Source organism: Pelophylax lessonae (genome assembly GCF_965119305.1).
Source record: "Pelophylax lessonae genome assembly, chromosome: 6".
NCBI classification, from domain to species: Eukaryota; Metazoa; Chordata; class Amphibia; order Anura; family Ranidae; genus Pelophylax; species Pelophylax lessonae.
In genome coordinates, this window is record NC_138773.1 from 247,231,584 (window position 1) to 247,252,171 (window position 20,588).

General features: G+C 46.5%; 2 protein-coding genes across 2 annotated transcripts in view; both read left to right on the forward strand.

Moving 5' to 3' along the window:
• LOC309559096 (intelectin-1-like) overlaps positions 1-20,588 on the forward strand; it is a 113,381-nt gene that overhangs the window by 32,017 nt on the left and 60,776 nt on the right. The window lies entirely within an intron of this gene.
• The window catches only part of LOC309558867 (intelectin-1-like), a 62,612-nt gene that overhangs the window by 30,191 nt on the left and 11,833 nt on the right, over positions 1-20,588 (forward strand). The window contains exon 4 of the mRNA XM_082261954.1: positions 12,517-12,646. Within this exon, the coding sequence (XP_082118080.1) occupies positions 12,517-12,646 (130 nt within the window). The remainder of the gene's footprint in view (positions 1-12,516; positions 12,647-20,588) is intronic.

The window sequence follows — 20,588 nt, forward strand, 5'->3', positions numbered from 1 at the left end:
CTCGTGGCGGTAAGGTTGTACAAGTCCAATTGGACAGGTGTCCAGTTCATAGAATCCAACAACAAAGACAGTGGATGCCTTGTTCTGTGGGATGGTTACACATTGAATTACGCGATTACCCTCCCTTAAAGTTGCTGCCTTGTCTGCTCTACAGAATCCATTTGCAAAGAATCCAGTTATCCTCATAGCTCTGGACTGGACATGGATGGTATGGTACGCATATTATTTGTCTGTTCTATAGCAGTCCATTCCCACTTCCAGATTATCCAGATCTGCTGTCACAGGGTCTGATCTGCGACCCAGCTTCTTGGCAATTAGATCTAACAGCATGTGTTCTGTTTTAAATGAGGCTTTATGCATTGAGATAACCACCAGTCTGTCTGGACAGTATAGTCCCCTGCTGACTTGGCACCATCCACAGGCAGCTTAAAGTGGCGCTAAACAATATCCGTATTTTTCAAAAATAATCCATAGACATCCACTGCTTAATGGCCCTGTAATCTATTTTTCATTAAGCCCCGGTTCACACTCATGCGAGTGCGGGGTTCGCATGTGATGTCGGAGCGCACTGCTCCTTACACTTTGTATGGCTAAATTCGCACCCGCAGCACACACGCACAGGACCCTTTTTGGCAGCCGCATCAGGATCGGATCGCACAGCGGTTCACACTTGTGCGATCCGATCCTGTGCGAACTGCAAGATCGCACTGCGATATGCGATCAAACTGGGGGTGTCGTTAAGATTACATTGACACCCCCAGCGTGGCTTTTTAAAATGATCAGAGACCGGTGTTCCTATATAGCAGGATCACAGGCGCTCTGTGATCATTCCAGGGCGAAGAACGGGCAGCTGTGTTTACAACAGCTGACCATTCTTCTCTCTTAGTGGGGAGCGATCGTGGATGTCAAGTGGCAATCAAAGCAGCCTGCCCCGTGCATTGGCTTCCCACTGCCGAGTGGGGGCAGGAGCTCACCGCCAGCGGCCCACGCTCACCCTCCTAGCTGCAGGTGCGCGACCGACGTATACCTATGTCGATTCGTGCAGGAGGGCTGCCCTGCCGTAGTATAACTGCGGTGGGTGGTCGGGATATGGTTAAATAGAATATATTTTTATAAAATAAAATGTCACTTTAACTCTTCAATAAAACACAACAGTTGAATACAAAGCAATTTTGCTTCAGATCAGTGCAGTACAGTGCTTTTCTAATGCCCCATACACACGTGCAGATTATCTGCAGACTTTTGTCTGCAGACTTACCAAAACCATATAATATGAGGTCAAACCTAAACACTTTCAATTTGTATGCAATCCGGCAGGCCCTTGCACTACATAGAAAAGGTAAATCTGCAGACAAAAGTCTGCAGATAATCTGCACGTGTGTATGGGGCATAATCCTTTAAATTGTAGGGAGACAATGACTTTCTTAAGCCTTGTCCCTTCTAACAACTAACACTGACCAAGGGAATATGTAAGAAGCAGGGAGGGTTTCATTTGGAATGAACTAAATAGAACTAAACAGGAGGGCTGGAAAGAGAGAGATCCCAAATCACATGTTAACACGTTGTAGCCACCCAAAATCTCCACTAGATGTCAGCATACAACAGAACAGTAGTATCCTGATACAGTTCAACACAACAACATTAAAAAATACCCATAGGTGTAACAGAAAAGCATAGCTGTTGAAGCCCAGGCACTGAGAAGCGGGAGCATTTTGAACTCCATATCCACATCAGAAGTGGCTGGGCAACTGGCCGTTGGTACCATATAGGCTCAGTTCTCAGCCCTGACTGTCCTATTATTTGAAGCTTTTGACAGTTAATTTATTTGTCCCTCATGTGAACCTTCAAGTCAGGCCCCCTCTCCCTCCATGGAATTCAAACCAGTCTCTTTTCATACAGCAGCAGCATTTTGAAGAGATTCAGGAGACATGTCTGCCATCCTTGTCCCATTAGGTGATCTTTCTTTTGGCGATCACGTCAGCCAGGCAAGTTTCAGAACTGACTGCATTTTCTTGTGGGGAACCTCCTTTGGTCCTTAATAAGGGCAAGGTGGTCTTGCATTGTTGCCCTAGTTGGTTTGAACCTTTCAATTTAAAGTGGTTCTAAAATCTGAAGGTAAAAAAAACTTTCAGTATGCAGCTCCACTCTCAGTCCCCCTACTTACCTGATTGCACATAAGCAGCTTGCTATGGGGGCACTTGGAGAGGAGGAGGAGCCAGGAGGGCTGGCGGGGGACCCGAGAAGAGGGAGGGGCTGCTCTGTGCAAAATCATTGTACAGAGCAGGTAAATATAACCTTTTTGTTATTTAAAAAAAATAAAGAAATACTGTTTAATATCACTTTAATTGTGTTGTCATCCCTGTGACCAGATCCTGTGCACAAGGAGCATGTGCTATATTGTCTGAGATTTTGGATTATCTAAAGGCCAGGGTATCTTTTAGGGAAATACGATGCACTGTTTGTGATTCTAGGTGGATCCATCGGACAATATTCAGGCAAATACATTAAAGGCTACAGTGATATTGGCTTGGGTTTTTTCTTTTTAATACCAAACATGTCATACTCGCCTCCTCTGTGCAGCCTAGATCCTCCTTCTCGGGTCTCACGTCGGCGCTCCTGGCCCCTCCCTCCTGCAGAGTATCCCCAGAGCAAGCAGCTTTCTGTGGGGCACCCCAGCAGGCTCGTTGTCAGGCTGCTGCTCTGCGTGTCCATTCACACACAGAGCTGCAGCTTAGCCCCACCCCTCTCTCTCTTCATTGGCTCACTGGCTGTGATTGACAGCAGCCTGAGCCAATGGCTCAAATATCTAAAATAAAGGTTTTTTTTGTTTTTGTTTTTTTAAGATTTCTAACCAAGCACCACATGTTTACCTAAGACTTATACATTTGGTATACATTTTCCAATGCAGGTATCTCTTTTCCTAATTTCTCTTAGGGGAAATAAAAATGAATGAAAAGGGCTTTCTAAACTGTCCAATGTCTGATTTCTGTCGGCTAAACATATCTGCAGTTGTCTATAGACATGTGTAGCCCTGCTCCCAAGGGGGTGGCTTAATGCATGGGTATCCTCTTCACTTCTTTCGCCCTGAGCTGGTTCCAACCCGACTGACACTATTGGTTCTGTCATACTGAAGAATTGAAGACCACAAATATTGCAGTGTAAAAACAAGTTTACTGCTCTTGAAATAAGAATGAATAAAAGTATGCAGACAGAATTATACATAATGCAAGGGTTAACAATGAAGTAGATCCTGAGTTCCCAACCAAGGATTTGAGTGTAGTTCAGCACTCAGGATCTGGAACACAAGCCACACATATATATATGTAAAAAAAAAAATATATATATATATATATATATATATATATATTAGAGGATTGCGTTTAGCAACAAACACACTGAATGTTTTAGTATACTTGGAGAGTGACCGCAGATAAAATGATTACACTTAATGACTAAGGTAGAATAAACAATATAACAATACTATATCTACTATCAGAGTGCACTCTGTGTACTAACGGGGGCCCCTTTTATACTGAACTGCAATAGTCTCCTGAAGAGTGAGGCCTCACTAGTCTTCACCGGTAAGGAATCCTCAAACAATCCTAGGAAAGTAATTGTAATCCAATAAAGGTGATGATGAACTGTAATCCCCACAGTAGTCAATAATTGTAATCCACAGAAACTAATGTAAAACAGATGTTGATGTGTCTCAACAGACTTGCAGCCTGGGACTGAACATAGGGGTTAAGGCCTAGTTCACCCACCTTGCACTATATACGTGACTGCAGTGTCCAGTGGTATAACTATATTTCCATATGGCCTTCTTAAGCAACAGTTTGGCAGTCCTGCCCTGACTCAGCCTAGGTCTGTGATTGGTGCAGATGTAGATACTGGATGTCTCTCACCCAAACCGGGAACTCGGCTCTCCGCTGCCCCCAGGCTCCGCTCTGCTCAGCGTCTCCCTCAGCCTGTCAGATGACCTTCCGCTCGGTCACACTACAGAGACTTCTCCACCCTCTCACACCGCCCGCTTCAGCTCCAGTGTCCGCTACTAGGCCTCTGGCCTACTCCTCTGCGATCCGCAGCAGCTCTTCCCCTTCTTTACAGCACGCTGTCCTCGAGGCAAGAGAGCGAAACTTGATCCCGCCCCCCTTTATAAAGGCACTCCCAGCAGGCTCCACGTGCCCCACTGCTCCCTGGGAGAAGAGTCTCTACATAGCAGTCTATGATCGTGGCTCCTCCGAAGCTACATCTCCCATAATTCCAAAGTCACTGTCTTTGCAGACCCTTAATAACAAATAACAGTTTGAACAATATCAGCCGTGCGACCAGGCTACATCCTCCCCCCACTTGAACATCTTTGGTCCTCCAAAGGAGATCTCTCTCCAGGGAAACAAAGGCTGATCTACATTAAATCAACCATCTAAAGTAGCATTCATTGCAACTGAAAACTGATTAATAAAATCACTATCTAATAACTCTTTGGACACACAATCAAATAAATCTGGGTCACTCTCACAAAAGGCTAACAGAAAGTCAGCAGCCAATTTAATATTGTTAGTGGGTGGAAGAGAACTTTCTCCTTGAGAGTCATTAGCAGAGGAAAGTCGATGGCATGGACCATTGTGCTGTAGAGATTTGTTCTTCAGAAATTTCCCCTAGGGTACTGTAGGTAAGTCTCTTGGGAAGATGTATCTCCCTCCGCAATCTAGCGGATATTCCATGATCACTTTCAATGACACCTTCTGCTGTTGATTCAGGATCCACCGATACTACTTGACTATCTTCCAAAGAACCCAATTCCTCAGAAGGTGTGAATATCTGTGAGCCTTGACTCCTGTATAGATCTTCAAATGGCTCCATGGAAGGAGAACTTGAACGTTCAACAACAGATTCTTCATAATTAGATAGAGGAGAGTCTACAAGGACACCCTCATTAGGTAATGGATCCTCAGGGCCCGACACAGTTTCTGCTTCCATCTGTCTTTGCTCCGCACTTCTCACAGGGCGGCTGTGTCCTTGACTGAGTTCTATTTTAGGGAGAGGGTCAGGGGCCCACTCAGCAGCTGGTGGAGATGGTTCGGGAGAAAACCCCTCACAAAATGGCCACCACCAGTCAAAAATGACACTTTAATCATTGCTATCCCCTTCTTCCGCTACACCCGCAGATTTTGAACTTGAACCTCGCAAAGGTCAGGACCGTAGTCTAGAGGTCCTATGAGTATCTTCATCTTCATTCCATTCAGTCGAAGTTCTGACGGCTTCAGAAATAGGCAATAGGCGGTTCCTGTGCCAAGTTTTAAGCGGCCCCACCTTACCCTCTGGATGGATTTGGTAGACGGGAAGCCCAGGGAGCTTTCTATGAATGACAAAGGGCTGGGAGCGCCAATGGTCAGCCAACTTATGCTTCCCAGGCGTTCCCAAATTTCTCAGGAGCACTTTATCACCTGGCTGCAACTCTTGCAACCTCACTTTTTAAATCAAAGTTCCTCTTATTCCGTTCTCTACTTGCAGAGGCTTCCATTGCTTTCTCATCAACCAATTTCAGATTTCAATTTCAGAGTCGGTCGACATAGCCCTTGTAGGGGGCCTGCGAGGTATGATCCACGGAAGTACCAAAGGCTAAGTCGACAGGTAGACGAGCTTCTCATCCAAACATGAGAAAATACGGGGAAAACCCTATGGAGTCGTTAACAGTACTATTGTAAGTATGTATTAGTACTGGGACATATTCACCCCATTTCTGATTCTTCTCAAGTGGTAATGTCCCCAACATATTCAACAATGTTCGCTTTTAAATCTCTCCGGCTGAGGATCCCCTTGGGGATGATGGGGAGTAGTTCTGGATTTTTGTATATTCAGCAGCCCACACAGTTTCTTTATCAGTTTGCTTTCGAAGTCTCGTCCTTGATCAGAGTGTAACCTTTGTGGCAGACTGTAATGGACAAAGAACTTCTCAACCAGCACTTTGGCCATTGTGCTAGCCTTCTGATCCCGAGTTGGAAAAGCCTGAGCATATCGGGTAAAATGGTCGGTCACTTCCAAAATATTACCATGCCCACCCAAATCAAGTTCGAGACATAGGAAGTGTATACACACCAGCTCCATGGGACCCTGACCTTGTAGATGACTCATGGCAGCCGCTCAATGTGGTAAAGTCTTCCTCTGGATGCAGGGTATACACGAGTGGCAATAAGCTTCCACTTCCTTCCTCATGAAGGGCCAGTAAAATCTGTCCCTGATCAACTGAAATGTCCTATCAGGCCCCAAATGTCCATGTGAGTCATGTAAAGCTGCAAGGACAGTCAGCCTGTGTTTTTCAGGCAAGAACTGACACACTCCATCGGACTCTTCTGCATCGTTTATCCAGTAAATTATTCCATATCTCAGCTTCATTCGTTCCCAGGCCCGATGGACCACCTTGGCTCCTACTATAGGGCTCTCCAGCAAGAGTTTGGAATTATTGGTCTTCAAGGCCTTTTGCACTACTGCTCCCAGAAGATCTTCTCGCTGGGCCTTCCTCATATCCTCTTTAGACAACTGGGGAAGTTCTTCACTTCTCACTGGAGTCAAATCACAATAACACTTGGGCACCCCTGAAGGGGAAACTCCAACTACTTCACCTCCCATGACTGCCTTTAGGCGGTACTCTACTCCTTGGCAGGTGGCTTGTACTCCCTCGGTGGTTGAGATGCACCCACTCATGTTCTCGGCCCTCAGCAGGATGTGGCTGTCTAGACAAAGCGTCGGCATTGAAGTTTCCCTTGCCAGGCCGATACTTCAAGCTAAACTGAAACTCAGAGTGCAGCTAACCACCGGCATCCAATTTGGCAGTCAGTAGGTACGTCAATGGGTTATCAGTTTTGACCACGCAGTAAGCCCCATAGAGGTAGTCTCTCGGCTTATCCACCACAGCCCATTTGAGGGCTAGAAACTTCAATTTATGAATGGGGTAATTCTTCTCCGAGGGGGACAAACTGTGGCTAATATAAGCGATAGGGCGCAGTCTTCCTTCAGCTTCCTGATATAACACTCCTCCTAGATCCTCTCTACTGGCATCCACATGCAGCTCATAAGGTTTGGCTGGATCTGCATAAGCCAGGACTGGGGCTTTAGTAAGGCTCTCCTTCAACTTCCAGAAAGCCTGCTCACACTTGACATCCCACTGGGCCTGGATGGACTCTTTGGATCCTCTTGGACCTTTCCGGAGCATCTCTGTCTTCCGAGGAGTCAGGCCTTCCTCTTCGGTTTCCCTCTTTAGCGGCTCATTCAAAGGACCAGCTATCTGAGAAAAACTCTTCACGAACCTCCTATAGTAAGAACAGAAGCCTAAGAAGAATCGCAACTCCTTCACATTGGTAGGTCTAGGCCAAGTGGTGACAGCCTCCAATTTCTTTGGATCAGTAGATACCCCAGCGGTGGACACCACGTGTCCTAGATAGGGGACAGAAGTCTAAAAAAAATTGACATTTCTCCAGGGACAATTTCAACCCCTCTTCATAGAGCCTCTGAAACATCTTCTCCAAACTGGCTTCATGCTCCTCCTCGGTCTTCCCAAAGACAATGATGTCGTCAAGGTAGACTAGAACTTCAATCAAATGCATGTCTCCTACTGTGTTCTCCATGAGCCTCTGGAAGGTCGCTGGAGCCCCTGCCAATCCTTGGGGCATGCGATTGAACTCTAAGAAGTCCAATGGGCTAATGAAAGCAGTCTTTTCTCTGTCCTCAGGATGCATGGGTATATGGTAATACCCACGTTACAGATCCAACATGCTGAACCACTTGGCCCCTAATAAGCATTGCAAAGCATCTTCGATATGAGGGGTGGTATATTGACCTGGAATGGTTCGACGGTTCAGAGTACGGTAGTCGATACACATCCGTATGGTCCCATTCTTTTTGTGAACCACCACTATAGGCGAAGCATAGGGGCTACGGGACTCCCGTATTACTCCGGACTTTTTCAGTTCTGTCAATTGCTCGCGAAGGTCCTCCAGGTCACTCAGAGTTGTTCTCCGGGCTCTCTCTCTGAAGGGCTTGTCTTCACTGAGGCAGATCCGATGTTGGGCACTTTTAGCACAGCCCACATCGTAATAATTTCTTGAAAATAATTTCTCCCACCGAGATAGCTGGGTACTCACTCACTTCCCCCACTTGAAAGGAACAGCTGGGCGAGTAGGGAAAAAACCTTCGGACTCCTTTTTCTCTATTCTTGTCTTCCTTCAGCTCCGAAGGGGTTAGCGGAGAAGCAGCACTCACATGTCCTAACACCATCTTCAGACGCACTGGCTGGGCAGTAACATTTCGGACACTTACATGGATCTTCCTACCATTCTTCTGTAGCACTTTAGTCGGGACCACTTCCGGCACCAGCTCAATCCCTCCAACAGATCCCCTTCTACCAACAGAAATGGCCCCGGTTGATCCCATCACCACAGCCTTCATGCAGGTTCTTTCTCCTGGCTGTGTCACACACTCTTTGGTGTCCAACCTCCAAAGCTTTCCCACTTCTTCAACTGGGGTCTTCTGCTCCTGCAGCACTCGCTGGAAAGCTGCCCTTAGCTTAGGATGCACCTCTTTCTCCGTAGACCCTTGGGCCACTAGCGGGATGAGCATCCGCTGAACCAAATCTGTATTCGTGCCAATTATCAAAGAATTCTGGTTAGCACCTGGAGGTTGAGGGCACACTACGGCCAAGGTATCGAACACTTCCATCTTCGCCTCTTTGGTTGGCTTAAATGATATCTTCACGGGAATATACCCATCATAGGGGGAACTTTTGGGTCTGTAAACCCCCAAATCTGTAGTTCTTTTAGCTTGCACAGAGGGATGTGCCTCAGATGCTTCTGGTAGAAGTCATATAGCAATGTCACTTGAGCACCCGTGTCCAACAAGGCCTTCGTATAAATGCCCTCCAACTGTAGTGGTACCACCTCTGAAACATCTTCTCCAAACTGGCTTCATGCTCCTCCAAGGTCTTCCCAAAGACAATGATGTCGTCAAGGTAGACTAGAACTTCAATCAAATGCATGTCTCCTACTGTGTTCTCCATGTGCCTCAGATGCTTCTGGTAGAAGTCATATAGCAATGTCACTTGAGCACCCGTGTCCAACAAGGCCTTCGTATAAATGCCCTCCACCTGTAGTGGTACCACCGGGATGGCCCCACTAGTTTCTTGGGTACAACCCTTTTTTCGGGCTGGAACAATTTTTGACAGACCTTGTTACCCAAGCTTTTTGCCTTCTGAGGCTTGGTTCCTTCTGGAAGCTCAATGGTTTGCACCTTGACAGACTTAGTCTTCGGGGTTGTAAACCCTCTCTGCTGGAGAGGAGTGTAGGTCTCGACCCCCTGTGTCACTTTACCCGATTCAGGGGATCCCCGCAAAAATATAGAGGTATTGGATAGATGGGGGGGCACATCCCATCTCACTGTGACCGTAACTACCCTGATAACTGCTGGAGCTCAGACTTTTAGCGAGACTCTCAATTGGCTCCTTCACTGAGGTCCCCTGAAATTTTCCACCTTCTTATTAAGAAAGAACTTCTGTATGGCTTTCAGCAACGTTTCCATTGTCTCAGGACTAAATCCCCACCGTGAAATGCCCCTTCTCTCCGCAGGCAAAACACCCTCTGTCTCGAGGAGAGAAAGAAATTGATCCTTTAAATTACTTCCGCATCTCAGGAACTCTCCCTTGCGTCTCCATGATCTGCATCAAGGTCTGGCACATTTGAGTCTGGCCTTGGCCTACTTGAAGCATCAAGTCAGTGGATGGAGAGCCCTCTTCGGCCTTTTTCCTTTCCAGAACTTCCTCAGAATGGTTTGACTCCCCTTCTGCTTCGCTCTCGTCTTCTGAGAGGTTATTCTCTACTCGTAACAGCCGAGCAGAGGCTCTCTCTCTCTCTTTAGTTCATTATTTAATGGCTCTTTTCCTCTGTGGTTTTTCTCTTCAAGTAAGGCTTCTTCCTCCCGATTCCCGCATGAGTTCTGGGTAGGTAGGAATATCCTTGACCCCCTTGAGCAGTTATTTTAAAACAACCGGGTGATTGGGCCGAGCTCCTTGTAATACCCGATCCAGTTGTACTCGGTCAGCATCTTTAGGGTCGACACCTTTCCGCAGGAGGATTTGGTGTAACATCTTATCTACCCGTGAGATGTACTCCGATAACTTTTCCCTCCTTCTGCTGGCGTGTATGGTTGAATTTATAGAGCAGATCAGTGATCTTCTCCACCCGTCCGAACACATCCAAAAGGGTTTTCAGATAATCATCCTCCGCCGTACAGTTGTTGTTCCCCATCCGTAGATTTCAGATCACTTCTGCTGCAGGACCCCTCAAGCTCTCACTTAACCTCTGTCTCTTCACAGATTCTGCAACGCTCCATTCATCCACAGCCTGAGTCATCCAACTCTCGAAGTCCTCTTCACCAGTAGGGGTAGGCGACTGCCCCATTCACAACCAGGCTATCCACCAACCGACTCATGGCGTAGAAAGAAGCGGGAGGTATGGCAGCTTTGTCTCCATCTTTGCTCATGGAACTGGGCCCTGGGTGAGGGCTCCCTGGAGGGGAGGAGGATTTCCCTTCACTGTCCTCCTCCTTCTTCAAAGAGGAGAAAACTTTAGTCAGGAGATTCTCATCCAGCATCACCTTGTCAGTTTGAAATATTTCCGGGACTTCTCCCTTCCATTCTACCAACACTGGCACAATATCCAGGGCATAGTCAGCCCGAGCATCGAGGATATAGGCCAATTGCCCTGGGGTTAGGGCCCGCACCCAACATCTGATCTCAGTCTGTGTGTTCAGTTCCCGCAACTTCCAGGACCACACTTTGATCCAAGCTGGCTCCATGATACAGTGCCCAGGACCGGACAAGGACTGGATTTATCGCTTCTCCAGCTACTTACCCTCTGGGAGGGGCATTCAGGGCAGAAGTGGCACTGGATATCCTGGACGAGTCCCCAAATGTAGCCCTGCCCCCAAGGGGGTGGCCTAATGCATGGGTATCCTCTTCACTTTTTTTCGCCCTGAGCTGGTTCCAACCCGACTGACACTATTGGTTCTGTCATACTGAAGAATTAAGACCACAAATATTGCAGTGTAAGAACAAGTTTACTGCTTTTGAAATAAGAATGAATAAAAGTATGCAGACAGAATTATAGATAGTGCAAGGGTTAACAGTGAAGTAGATCCTGAGTTCCCAATCAAGGATTTGAGTGTAGTTCAGCACTCAGGATCTGGAACACAAGCCATACATATATATGTAAATCAATACATATATATACTTGAGGATTGTGTTCAACAACAAATATGCTGAACGCAATGCTTTAGTATACTTGGAGAGTGACCGCAGATAAAATGACTACACTTAATGACTAAGGTAGAATAAACAATATAACAATACTAGATCTACTATCACAGTGCACTCTGTGTACTAACGGGGGGGGGGGGGGGGGCTTTATACTGAACTGCAATATTCTCCTGAAGAGTGAGGCCTCACTAGTCTTCACCGGTAAGGAATCCTCAAACAATCCAAGGAAAGTAATTGTAATCCAATAAAGGTGATGATAAACTGTAATCCCCAGAGTAATCAATAATTGTAATCCACAGAAACGAATGTAAAACAGATGTTGATGTGTCTCAACAGACTTACAGCCTGGGACTGGACATAGGGGTTAAGGCCTAGTTCACCCACCTCGCACTATATATGGGACTGCAGTGTCCATTGGTATAACTAGGTTTCCATATGGCCTTCTTAAGCAACAGTTTGGCAGTCCTGCCCTGACTCAGCCTAGGTCTGTGATTGGTGCAGATGTAGATACTGGATGTCTCTCACCCAAACCGGGAACTCCACTCTCTGCTGCCACCAGGCTCCGCTCTGCTCAGCGTCTCCCTCAGCCTGTCAGATGACCTTCAACTTGGTCACACTACCGAAACTTCTCCACACTCTCGCATCGCCCGCTTCAGCTCCGTTGTCCGCTACTAGGCCTCTGGCCTACTCCTCTGCGATCCGCAGCAGCTCTTCCCCCTTCTTTACAGCACGCTGTCCTCGAGGCAAGAGAGCGAAACCCCCCTTTATAAAGGCACTCCCAGCAGGCTCTGCGTGCCCCACTGCTCCCTGGGAGAAGAGTCTCTCTACATAGCAGTCTATGATCGTGGCTCCTCCCGGAACTACATCTCCCATAATTCCAAAGTCACTGTCTTTGCAGACCCTTAATAACAAATAACAGTTTGAACAATATCAGCCGTGCGACCAGGCTACACATGCAATAGTCACTTGATCTAGTCAAAACTAGGACAACTTAGCGAAGATCCTTTTACATGGAAAATCCTCAAAGAATAAGAGGCTGCGGGGGATACACCTAACTAACATCTACCCATAATAGAAATATAATTTTGAATACACAGATCCTGTAACATTTCATAGAAGAATGATAAGAATACTTTTAAAATGTTTTTTTGTTGATGATCTTATATTAGCACAGTGTTATCCCAGTGTAAGATTATTGGTCTTGGTTTTAGAAATATCCTGTAAAGTATAACGTTGGAACATGTCTCTCAAGCAATGGACCTTTTGCTCCAGTTGTTTATGATGAAGGAAATGAAGAGAAGACTCTTGATCTAAATGCACCCTTTGTAAAACTTAATAAAAGTAAGTATTTTTAAAAATGATTTCTATTTTGTTATTAAATTTACCCACATATATGAATAATATACCGGGTTATATTAAGAAAAACAAGGCTTAAACCTTGAAGGCTTGCTGATATTAGATGGTCAGTATATGGGCCATGGTATTTCAGAAGTTGGAAAGTGACCCCTTCATTGATACTTAAAGTGCTGGTTTGGATGAAATGGTGGAGTTTTTGTGTAAAGAAGGGTTCATGAAAACTGCAGTATAATATCTCCCTTACCTTAACACACGCTTCAACAGCAGTTGTGGAGAAGCCAGTACATCATAAACCTCAAAATAGACTCCAATTAAAGCAATAAAAGTAATATTTCACCAGGTCATGCGCTGATCTGATACACACTCCAAGACTTGCTGGTGGTCTTTTTTCAATGTGAGGTCGTTGCAGCTTCTCCTTGTTTCCACTGGGTGGCGGACAATGAGTCTGTATGAAAATTAACCACTTAAGCCCCGGAAGATTTTACCCCCTTCCTGACCAGGGGGTATTTTGCGATTCGGCACTGCGTGACTTTAACGGACAATTGCGCGGTCGTGCAACGCTGTACCTAAACGAATTTGACGTCCTTTTTTTCCCACAAACAGAGCTTTCTTTTGGTGGTATTTGATCACCTGTGCGATTTTTTGATCACGCGCTATAAACAAAAAAAGAGCGTCAATTTTGCAAAAATAACAATATTTTTCACATTTTTTTATATGAAATTCCCCCAAAAAAAAAAGTAAAAATCAAAATTTTTTAAAATTTTCGGCCAATTTGTTTTATGCTACCTATGTTTGGTAAAAAAAATTGCAAAAAGCGTATTTTGATTGGTTTGCGCAAAAGTTATCGCGTTTACTAACAAAGGGAAAGATTTTTGTCATTTTTGTTGTTTTTTTTTTAACGCGTAATGGCGGCGATCTGCGATTTTTTTTGCGGTACTGCGACATTGGGGCGGACAGATCGGACCCTTGACTGACATTTGTGACACTTTTGGGGTTACCAGTGACATTTCTACAGTAATCAGTGCTATACATATGCACTGTTACTGTAAAAATACACTGGTTGTGAAGGGGTTAACTTTATTTGGAAGGGAGGGGCTGTGTGTATCCCTAGGGGCGTGCTTTCTACTGTGATTGGCTGTGGCTTGAGCTGTAAGGACACTGATCAACGGATCTACATACTAGATCCGTTTTATCAGTGTCTTTACAGCGAGGAGAATGACAGGCAGCTTGTTTACACAAGCTGCCTGACATTCTCCCTCTCCCCCGCCGATCGCCGAGTGACCGGCGGACATCGGGTCCGCTGGTCACACGCGCGGGGGGGTCCGTGACCACGCGGGAGCGGGAGCGCGCCTCCGGGGGCGCGCGCTCGCTCCCTAGACCCTCACAAGCTAGTGACGTAGCCCTACGTCACTTTGCCTGTGAGGGGCTGACTGCCGACGTAGATCGGCGTTAGGCAGTCGGCAAGTGGTTAAGGGAGACACCAGCGCACAGCCGCCCTTGCATAATACCATTTTATTTGGACATAGAACAACATTTCTAACAAATACACTCACATTTTTGATGAAGATAACAGGCACATAACGATCAGTTCCCTTTCTTCCTCTCTCCCCCGGATGGCCCCTTCAGATGCTATGAAGCTCGGGCGCCGCTCCTGAAGTGCCTGGTAACCCGAATCCTCCTCGCTACGGCCCCAGCGTTCACAGCCCAGTGCGCCTGCGCACAGACCAGCCGGCTGGTCACATTTAGATTTTGTTTGTAGGGTTTCAGCCGCTTATTCCCCTTTCCATTGCGATTAAATTCCTCCAGGTATGGTCCCTTTAAGTGGAGAGGTATAGGTGGGGTCATCTCAAATAAAAGGAGGTTGGGGAATAGTGTGGGCGTTTCCTGAGGAAGGAGGCTCCGCCTCTGAAACGCGTTGTCATAGCAGCCCATTAAGCGTATTACGTTGTCCCGTTCCTTACTCCCCTTCTACCTTCAGTCTTCTGGCAGGGCCGCGGCACCCATGCGCAGTTACGACTAGCCGGCTGGTCCATGCGCAGGAAAATGCCGGGACCGTAGCGAGAAGGATTCGGGTTACCAGACACTTCAGGAGCGGCGTCCAAGCTTCATATCATCTGAAGGGGCCATCCGGGGGAGAGAGGAAGAAAGGGAACTGATCATTATGTGCCTGTTATCTTCATCAAAAATGTGAGTGTATTTGTTAGAAATGTTGTTCTATGTCCAAATAAAACGGTATTATGCGAGGGCGGCTGTGCGCTGGTCTCCTTTTGTAATATTCATACATTTCCTATTAAAGCAATAAATATTTGTGGAATGTTGGTGCGGTTCTGTTTCCTGTGTCTTTACACCATTTGGATTTCATCCAAGGTGCCTGTGAGACTCTTTTGTTTTTTTTTAAAGTGATTGTACATTCTCTGTTATTTAAAAAAAAAAAAAAAAACGGCTCCGGCATCCTGATTAATTTCATCCTGCTAAGAAACTCATTTACCCACAGAAATTGCCCGGATCCTTCGCCCTCGCATTGGCATCACCCTTGTGACGGTTTCGGACCATCGCAGCGATTCAGCGGCCATGACCAGGAGGACGCTGTCCCTGTGGTGGAGCCTGTCCAACATGGCGGCGCCCCGCTGCCTCAGCGTGCAGGAAAGGACCGACACGCGGCTGCCCTCTCTAAATTGGAGAAGTTCGCCCATGATCCCTCCAAGCACAAGCCCTTGCAGAAATCCACCTCCTCCCCGCCAGGACACAGACCAAGCATCTCCCCAGCGCCCGCAGCTCGCATTATGCCACAGGAGGAAGTGGGGCCGGCACCATCGGAGGCCACAGTGAGTAACCGAGCGTCACTGCTGGATGAGGAGGGAGATTAGTCCGCCATGGTGGCTGCTGAGCCTACACATGTCATATTGACTGCAGTTCACTCCTATGGCACCTCTCTCACAGAACTCTGTCGAAGTCAAGGGCATGAAAGAGGGACTGCTACACATACGCCATGATATGCAAAAAATGCGAGAGAGGGCCATGGCGCTGGAGGGCAGGGTGAACACAGTTGAGGATTACTTACATTCAGGATGTGCGGATGAATTCTGCGTGGTGTCTGAGGCTATGCATAGAATGGAGAACAGGCTGCAACACAGTAACCTGCGCTTAGTGGGCATTCCTGAAAAATCAGAAGGCAAGAATCCTGTTGACTTTATTGAAAAATGGCTGCTTGCCACCTTTGGCAAGGATAACCTTACCCCCTTTTTCTGTGGAAAGGGCGCACAGAGTGCCGTTTAGAGCTCCGCCACCAGGGGGCAATGATCGCCTGTTCCTACTCAAACTTCTACATTACAAGGACAGAGATATTATTCTGCGGCTTGCAGAAAATTTCTATATATCCGGATTTTTCGGCTGCTCTGCAAATACAAAGAGCGAAATTCACTGAAATCAAGAAACGCCTGCGAGCTATACCCCTAGTATACTCCTTGTTGTATCCGGCGAAGCTACGGGTATTGGCAAACGATTCTGTTCACTTTTTTGAAAACCCTGCCATGGCAACCAACTGGCTAGATCTCCATGAACGGCAGCTATGGGCAGCTGCTGAGTAATTTCTGTCACTTTCCTCCTGTTTACATATCATCTACAAGAGTTTCCATATCTCCCTTCAAGGAGCCACGGAGGGAACATTTAATACGTTTTTGTTTCTCTCTTTCATTGCCTAGGTCCCTTGCACCGTTCTCCATGGTGACAGGGGCTACACGTGTTCGGGCCCTCTTTTCTACCCCCAGTTTTTGTCCTACAGACTGTACCCTGTGGGGCATGGATGGGAGACGCCAGTCTCTATTGTTTTTTGCACTGTTGTTTTTTGTGTGTTTTTCATTTTCTTTTTTGTTTTTTTTTTGTCTTGTTTACTTGGACCCTCTGGTACACGGTTATGTACGCAATTTTGGACTGCCTGGTGTCTCTGCCCTCAATTACCATTGCATTGTTTCCTCTTCACCCCAATTATGTCCTACACATCTACAGTACTGGCCCTGTGGCCATTTGCATCACCTTTTACCACCTATAGTCCGGTGGTGGTGCCCTTCCACTGCTACACCTTACAATGGCTAGTTCATCAGGCTCGCTCCTCTCCTGGAATATGAGGGGGCTACATGACGCCCGGAAACGGACTGCGGTACTGACTTTTTTTGGGTCGCACCATAAATCCACCTTTTACTTGTTTACAGGAAACGCACTTACCAAAACCACTGTGGAGTTGCTTCGATCTTCGAAATATCCGATTCAGTTTCACTCCACTCATACACAATACTCTAGGGGGGTGTCCGTTTTAATATCCGCTACTGCTAAATTTGAAACTTTGGACTCCTCGGTGGATACCCAGGGGTGGTTTGTTTTTCTCTTGGGCATGTGGGACACTTGTAAATGTATACTTGCTGCCATTTTATATCCCGCCTCCGTTTACGTTTGAGGTGCTAGACGGTTTGTCTCGGTTTATTGCCAAATACCCCCAGGTGCCGGTTCTGGTGCTTGATGACTTTAATAACGTACTTGATGTTTCCCTTGATGTGTACAAAAAATACTCTCCTCTAGGCCCTAGGGCGCCCACTCCCTTTGCACGGTGTGTGGGGGAAATGGGTCTCGCGGATTTATGGAGAACTAAATACCCATTAGAGGCCAGATTTTCCTGCCATTCTATGTCCCATTCAACCCTGTCTCGTAAAGACCTGGCCCTGGGTTCGGATCTGCTATATTTCCTTTTCCCTACGGTTTACATACCTGGCCTGGGGTTTATCGGATCATTCCCCTGTATTTGTTCAACTGACTATGCCAGTACTTAGGCTCCCCGTGCAGTGGAAATTTAACCCTTTCTGGATCCCGCTTTTTTTACTAACACTGATAATTTTCTTGCCCCAATCGGGCACTTTCTAACCGATAATAGACATTCTGCATCTCCAAGTATAGTGTGGGATACTTTGAAGGCTTATATACGGCGTCTATGTAAAAAAAAAAAAAAAAGTCTCTAGCATTAAAACAAAGAGTAGACAGTGGGCCCTGGATGCCAGTGCTGCAGTGCTTAAGGCTTAACAGGACTATTTACACTCCCCAAAAGTTAATAATCAAAATATATGGCTAGACCCGCAGCAAACTTTTATTGCTCGGTTCAGCAACGGCAAGCAGACCACAGGAGATTTTTTAGTTCCCAGGCCTACTTTGAAGAGGGGGAAAAAACTGGGCATATGCCTTCTATTATTTCCCGGGCGCAGCGGCCCTCTTCAATTATTCAGACTGGCCCTTCCCTATGCTTATGTGGTCACTGACACGCCGTCCATATTGCAGGGGTTCCACTCCTTTTTTTCAAAATGTTTATACCTCTAAAGTTTCTTATGACCCAGAGGATTTGGGAGATTTCCTGCAAAGAATTCCTCGCCCAACCATCCCTGCTAAGGATCAAGCGCTTCTAAATGCTCCCATTACCTTGGAGGAGCTTCAGGAGCCTCTAGCTACCTTTCCCAACTGTAAGGCCTCGGGGGCAGATGGCATACCAATGGAATTGTATAAAAAGTTTGGTGGGATTCTATTATCTGAATTGCTTAAAACATTGGTGGCTTCTCATGAGGAGGGTCTACTGCCCGCTTCTATGTATGAGGCGGTGGTGGTTGTTCTAAAGCCTGGGAAGGATCCAGACCAACCTGAATCCTATCGGCCTATCTCACTCCTCACTACCGATTTTAAAATCGCTTACTAAAGTGCTGGCGATGCGCCTTTCCAAAGTGATTGCTAAAATTGTCCACAGGGATCAGTTTGGGTTTATACCCAATCGTTCCATTGCCATTAATCTTCACAGACTCTATTTAAATATGCAAATGCCCTCCAATAACTGTGGTCGCAGAGCTATCTTATCACTTGATGCCGCTAAGGCGTTTGATAGCGTGGAGTGGCAATGTCTCTGGGTGGTACTTGAGAAGTTTGGCCTGGGGACTACCTTCATATCCTGGATCAAACTGCTGTATGGGGCACCGACCGCTTGCATTTGCATAAATAATACGTTTTCTTCCCCATTCACTTTGCACAGAGGCACAAGACAGGGATGTCCGTTGTTTCCCCTTTTGTTTGCCCTGGCGGTGGAGCCCCTTGCAGCAGCCATTAGAGAGGATCACAGGATACGGGGATTTAGGAGGAGTTCAAGGGAAGACCAGATTGCTTTATATGCGGATGACGCCCTGCTTTTTCTGGGTGACACCGCTGATTCCCTGACTGGTTTGATGGCACTGATTCGTAGGTTCGGATCCTTCTCCAGCTTTCAAATAGGGATAAATCGGTGCTGTTGCCCTTAGACCCTATAATGCTTCCATTGCCCCAAGAAGCTTCACAGATTAAGATAGTGGACCACTTCAGATATCTTGGAATAATAATACATCCTAGTCTAACCAATTATGTTAAGCTTAAGGTCTCTCCGTTACTGCGTAAATTTAAAGACAAGCTGGCTAGGTGGGTTTAACTGCCCCTGTCTGTCAAAGGGAGATGTAACTTAATCAAAATTATATGGTGCCCACAGTTGTTATATGCACTGCACAATGCCCCTACTTGGATCCCTATTCACGTTTTAAACAATTTTGACACTGTGTTCCGATCTTTGATTTGGAAACAGACCCCATGCATTAGACTGGAAATGCTACAGGAGGCTAAGGACTCCGGGGGTTTGGCGCTGCCGAATCCTTACTATTACTATCTAGCAGCCCAGTTGCAACATGTTACAGGTTGGCTTACCAGGGATGACTTAGATCCCATTAGGACTGTCATTACCACTGTTCTTTCCACTAGTGAACTCCTGGAACCTCTAAAGGCAGGTGAACTGAGAAGTTTTCTGCATTGCCCTACGTTGGCTTTACTAGATAATATCTGGTGCAGATCCAAAATAGCATACTCCAAATACTCCCGCATTGTGAACAACTCTAATTGCCCTGAACTGGCTAAACTGAAGGACTCTGTGGAATGGGACAACTCTTGGGTAAGATTTATATCGCAGTTGTACCAGAGACGTGTCCTTAAAGATTTTCAGACGCTCAGAACAGAATTTGGACTCCCCAACACCCTTTTCTTCCAGTACTTACAACTGCGGCATGCCCTCGCGGTTCAAGCCAAGGAAGCCTCCTGGGGGCTGCATGATCCGGTTCTTCTTGTTCGCCTGACAACTTCGGTGATTAAGAAGGGACAGATCTCCTCTCTGTACAACTCTTTTATGATCCAGATTTCTAGAGCTATGTCCCTTCTATGTAGAGATGGTTGGTCAGAGGATTTGGGCCGTATCTCTGCTGAGGAATGGGCGGGTATCATTGATAATGTTCTTAAAGTATCATTGTCCTCCTCCCAAAAATGCACACAATTGTTAATTCTACACTGAACGTACTAAACCCCACGGAAATGATATAACTGGCGCAGAAAGGAACTCCCTTATATGCCCTCGCTGTAAGACGCACACAGGCACACTCCTACATATGCTGTGGAAATGTCCAAAGCTGGTCTGCTACTGGACGGAGGTGTTGCATTCCATTAATACAATTTGGAATGTCGCTCTTCCTCTGGACCCTACACTATGCCTCCTGGGTTGGTTGGATGAAGAGCCCTATACCCCTGGTGTACACATTGCTATCCTTAGAGTACTATTCCTTGCCAGGAAATTACTGGAGAGGAGGTGGATCTCTTCTGTAGCACCCACACATGCAGACTGGGTGAAGGAAGTTAACGCGATACTGTTGAAAGAAGACCTTGCGTACAAACAGTGTGCAAAAATTAGAACACATATGGGCGTCATGGCTTGATGTTCTGGGTTTGGTGCCAGTTCAGCTGGTTGCAAATAGGATTCTAGGTGGGGTGATCACCTCCTCTTGATCCTGATATGTGGGCTCGGAAGGATATTGTATTTCACAAGGGTGAAAGGACACAG